The 5,087-nt window shown below is 38.9% G+C and overlaps 1 protein-coding gene across 1 annotated transcript; it reads right to left on the bottom strand.

The window, feature by feature from the left end:
• Positions 1-714: 714 nt before the first annotated feature.
• Positions 715-4,526, bottom strand: dtx3la (deltex E3 ubiquitin ligase 3L a). The gene is made up of 5 exons (XM_018698790.2): positions 4,354-4,526; positions 3,543-3,665; positions 3,299-3,450; positions 1,766-1,974; positions 715-1,442 (listed from the first exon to the last, which is right to left on the bottom strand). The coding sequence occupies exons 2-5, from the start codon at positions 3,622-3,624 to the stop codon at positions 1,376-1,378; spliced, it is 510 nt and encodes a 169-aa protein (XP_018554306.1). The 5' UTR covers positions 3,625-3,665; positions 4,354-4,526; the 3' UTR covers positions 715-1,375.
• Between the last annotated feature and the right edge of the window lie 561 nt (positions 4,527-5,087).

The raw sequence follows: 5,087 nt of genomic DNA, 5'->3' as shown, positions 1-5,087 counted from the left end.
CATCACATGATGCACAATGACCCACAAAGCATCTTTCCCATACACAATAATTGCAAAGTGAACCATTGTAAAATGGTGATTGCATTATATTTAGAGTAAAAAAAACACCTCCTGAAATCACTTTTTTAATTAATCAGAACATGATCCAATTAGGCCCAAAAACATGTAGGAACGTCTTCCCATCATGTGTGACCTAGAACTGGAACAGGAAGTCAGTAGAAGTCTCGGACACACACCGGCTTAGCTGGAGAAAGATTCTACTGAGCATGCTCTGAGGAGCCTAGACCACAGAGGTGTGAAGAAGTGGCACATGCACCCAGTGAACAACTATAAAAATGAATTAGGCAACATCTCTGAATGCATTGGTTCTCCTGAAAACATGCAAATTGCTGCATGCTAAACATTCAGTGCTCATGGTTGCAGTTCAACAATGTAAATGATATTGGTTAAGGTTCTGGTATCTTTCTAACCAAAAGCCATGGATAAATGAAAATATTAAATTAAATTAAAGAGATTTGGTTTTCATCTTATCTATTAAACACTGTTTTCAAGGTCACCACCGACAACTTGAATATTTTACCAGCTCTCATATCACATGGGATCCCACAAGGTTCAATCTTTGGCCCTGTATTATTCGGCCTGTATTTGATGTGAGAAGTTCATCTATGTCTACTAAAACAATAACGTGTCTGAAGAGAGAATTCCACTCCTATGTTGCAAAATTATTTTTTAATTCCACATAATGTAACAATTTCTGATTTTGATCTGTGGAACAAAATCTGAAAAAAAGACATTAGAAGATTACTGTGATTCCAAAGAACATATAAACTTTACTGTCACTTAAACAATCATTTAATAGGACTTGTTCGTTTCACTCTATCCACAATTTTAAACTTGGTATCTACCATAATACATTACATTTTAAACAACAATGAATTGTGTAAGCCAGTGTTTCTGCTCACTAAGAGAAGTTGAGACTCTTCCCTGTCGTATTTGATTGAAATACTCACTTCACATATACAGGGATGTTGCCCATTTATGGCAGAATGCCACAACATTAAAACTAGGTACCAATCTCCTACTGCAAAATACATCTAGGACCAGTTGGGTGCCTCCCTGATGGTAAGAGTCTAAAAATCTAAAGTGCCCTAAAACTTTTGCACAGCTCTGTATATTTCAACCCCAAGAGCTACTGTAATGTAGTAATACACAGGTTACACTCAATGTTACGCACTGACAACAACAAATATCAGATACTGTTTTATAAAAGACATTTTCTAGTAGTCATGTACAGCACAGGTTCTACTCTGAAGTAAATTGTAGTTTCATAGTTCCTGCCTTCATCTGTCCATCCAGCAGTGTGTGTCGTGCATTATTAAGTGCCTTTATCCTTCAGTAGCTTTCTCACAGTCTTCAAGTAGTCAGGGTCTGGGTAGCCATCACTGAGAGAACACAAATTATACAGAGACATTAAAGCAATAGTAATTCATGCCCCCATCCCACCAATTTTCATTAGACATTATTGGGGAAGTAAAACATGACAAATTAAACATTATTTATTAAAATATTAAAATACTATTATCATTACCAGACAGTCAAACATTGAAAGTGAATGAGCAACTTCAGCTGATTTTGGGTTTGACTGTGTTGGTTTGAGAAGCATCGTGTATCGCTGTGTTGCATATCAACACCAAACCATTCTGAAATGCAGCTGCTTTCCCTCTCATTGTTTTCTTTTTTTGGAAATTTGTATTATTTCACTCACTCTCTGCTCCCTCCATCTGGTTGTATTTTTAGGGGTATGGAGGATGTGACAACATCGCTTCCGTCTTGATTGGTGGTAACAGTAAACAGGATCTTCTGGTCAAAGGCCTTTTCCAGCAGCTTGAGAACCCTATTGCCCTCACGGTTGTCAGGCAAGTAAGCACAGAGCCGCAGCCCTGAATAAGGCTCGCCAGGGTGAGGGTGTTTCACCTGCAAGGGACAGGTTAGAGATGGGTGTTAAAGCATCAGCCAGGTTGTGTAGCACATGTCTTGAGGGTCAGCCTGGGATGTTATCTGGGTCTGCTGCCTTGCAGGGGTTAATTCTCAAAGTCCTGAGGAGGTCAATGTGTCCAGTTCCCGAACACACATGCAGCATGCTCTCATGTGCGCCATGAATAGCAGGTACACAGAGAGGGCAGGTAAAGAGACTGACGGGGCCGGTAAAAACTTCATGGATTTTTTTTGGCGGTCCTCATTAATGCGACAACAGTGAGGTCTCCTTGGTGAATGGAGTGAGTCTGTAGCTGCACCGCTGAGTCTGGCACAGTGGCTGACAGCCATAGCCTCTGTTTCATGTTGTATTGTTATCCTGACTCTCAACTCATTAAACCTTTAGCCCTCAAAAATACGATTCACTGGCATGAAGAAAAGAAATACTAATAATAATAAGGATAATAGTAGAAGCAGCTGGAACAGTAGCAGTAACAGCTGTAATTTACATACTGTGTGGTCTTGTTTTTTTAAAAAAATGAATTAATATACACATAAATGCAAATTTTAATCGTTATCTTTAAAACATCTTGTATTTAAAATGTTGCAAGTGTTTTCAACACACAGATGTCTCCTCCCACAGGACATGCACAATGTGAAATACGTGCTGTTTTCAGTTCCCATCAACCTGTAACTACTTTGCTAACCAGAATAACCAGTTCAACAGCTTCTTTCTTGGAAAGAATGCTGCCGGAGTCCCCATAAAGGAAATCTGTGCCCTACTCTGAGCTCTTTCAGCTTCTGTTGTTTACATCAAATTATACTTCCTTGTTGATTTTTTTAAGACTATATTTCAGGGTTGTGTATGATTTTATCATGTTCTGTCCTTGGAGCAGAACATTGTGTTTTTGTAGTTCTGTGATGCAGTTTCAAGCTGGTTACTAACTCTATTTATTGACTGTAATTAATTTCAAACTGTGCTTGTGAACACCTGTATGTATGTATTTAAATTGTAACATTATACATCAAACAAATAAACAGCCAATGGTTCTATTAAAAACACAAAAAGAGAAACACACAAAAAGGGTCTCATACACAACAAACATCAGTACAAACAAAGCTGCCTAGTTGTGCATTTTTCTTTTTAGAATAAACTAGTTTGGGTACCAAAGTATTTTTTCCGTCATGCTGTTTTGCACATAAACATTCAGGGGAATCTACACATGCACTCAAACCAGAAGCCAAACAGACATTAGATAGTTAGTTGATAGAGTATCCACTATAACCCAGACTAGATGTACAGTGTGGGTTTAGCCAAGCTTACTGTCTGTATTCCATCTGGGAATATGTAGTTGATCTGTAGGGTGTTGTCATTAGGGAATCCTGGCAGGTCTCTGCAGAGGGTCACCCAGGTCATCTGGCCCTCTGGCTGGCAGCCATTCACTACGCTGTATATTCCATTCACCTCCTCATTAGCTGCACAGACAGCAGGCAGCAGTTTTAGTCAAATAATCCAGAGATGGATAGATAATAATAATGGAAGTTTTAACAGACACATTATGAAGGACCTTGTTGTATCAGTGATGGAGGACCCTGTCCGTTCAGATAGCGGTTACAGTGGAGCTTGTCACTGCTCTGGACAGAGCCCATACTGAGCAGCAGGAGACAAACACACAGAGGGGTGCAGATTGCTGAGGATATTTACAAAAATGAACAAAGTCAACAGCACATCATCTAAAGTGGATTGCAGTGCTTTAAATAGGCTTCAAAGATTTTTTTGAAATTGGCAAACTATGTCTCTGAGTCCAAATCTGACTGCATCTTGATTCATAATGTGTAACAATAGTAGACTGGACATGTATTGCAGAAATCTCTAACTCTTTAAAATACTCTTGGTCAAAATGAACACTTCACATATCTACAATGGCATCACTTTTGCCAGTCATGTGTATTGGGCTTTTAATTTCAGATGTCCACAAGGTAATTTTTGATATCTGCAACAGAAGTCTTCTTAGGAAAAACTGACATGAGGGAGTGAACTCCTCTGCTCATGAGTTTTACTGTAACTGTTAAGATAGACATGTTGGAAGTACTCCAGTGAGGCAGATGCTGAAGATACAGTGGCTACACGTTTAATTAAATATGAAATATGATGTCACTATAATTTCTGAAATCATATTTTTTGATTTTACTGCCAAACTTTCTGCTTGTCTGATTCTAAAAGACCAGGTCTGTGGTCATTTGGAACGAATGCCTACAAATGCCTACTACAAAACATACACAGGTTCGGCTGACACGCCACAGGCAAAGAACTTGTTCAACTTCTAATCAGTACAGTAAAACTGACCAACAGTGTGCTGTTGTTACTGTCATCAGTACCTGTTGAAATGCTCTTCTTCTCCAAATCTTGGTGATATTCTCTCCTTTCCTTCTGACTTTCTCCTGTATGGTCCTCGAGGTCAGATGTGTGTTCAAGTCACAATGACATGAGAAAGAGACAGAGAGGGAAAGAAGAATGGGTGTGTTAAGCTGCCGGGCTGTGGTTTGCTGCTGAATGATCTGTTCAACTGGTGTAGCAGCTTTGACAGTGACTGCAGTGTGTGTGTGTGTGTGTGTGTGTGTGTGTGTGTGTGTGTCTGTGTCTGTGTGTGGAGATATATTATTCATGTTATGGAGACATAAATCTGTTTACTATGGGTCTAGAACAGTGATAAAAAGGAAACAATGGCACTGAGACATATTAGAAAAAGTTGTATTGGCACTGAAAGTTCCATTGAAAAATAAAATACAGGCATTAAAACAATTACAATCTTACAATCTAATTGTTTTATTTGATATCTATATTTAATGCAGTATGTTTTCAATATCAGTCTTCAGATTTTTTTTTCTATATGTCAGGTCTGTCTTTGTTCAGTGACTGTTTTTATATGATGTCAGCATTTTTCGTTGGACTGCAACAACAAGGCCAGCCCAAGAAAATGCAAATGTTGGTGACTGAGTGAGTGGTGAAGATACACCACTGGTCAGTCAGCTTATGCATTACAGTTTCCCCATTGTCTGTTGGTCAACCAAGAGGGGTTGAATCAAGATGCAACAGTTCAGTTCAGAATCTT

This window comes from Lates calcarifer, linkage group LG24 (genome assembly GCF_001640805.2).
Source record: "Lates calcarifer isolate ASB-BC8 linkage group LG24, TLL_Latcal_v3, whole genome shotgun sequence".
In the NCBI taxonomy this organism is placed as follows: domain Eukaryota; kingdom Metazoa; phylum Chordata; class Actinopteri; family Centropomidae; genus Lates; species Lates calcarifer.
The sequence above is the reverse complement of the archived record's forward strand: the minus strand, read 5'-3'. Positions and strand labels throughout refer to the sequence as shown.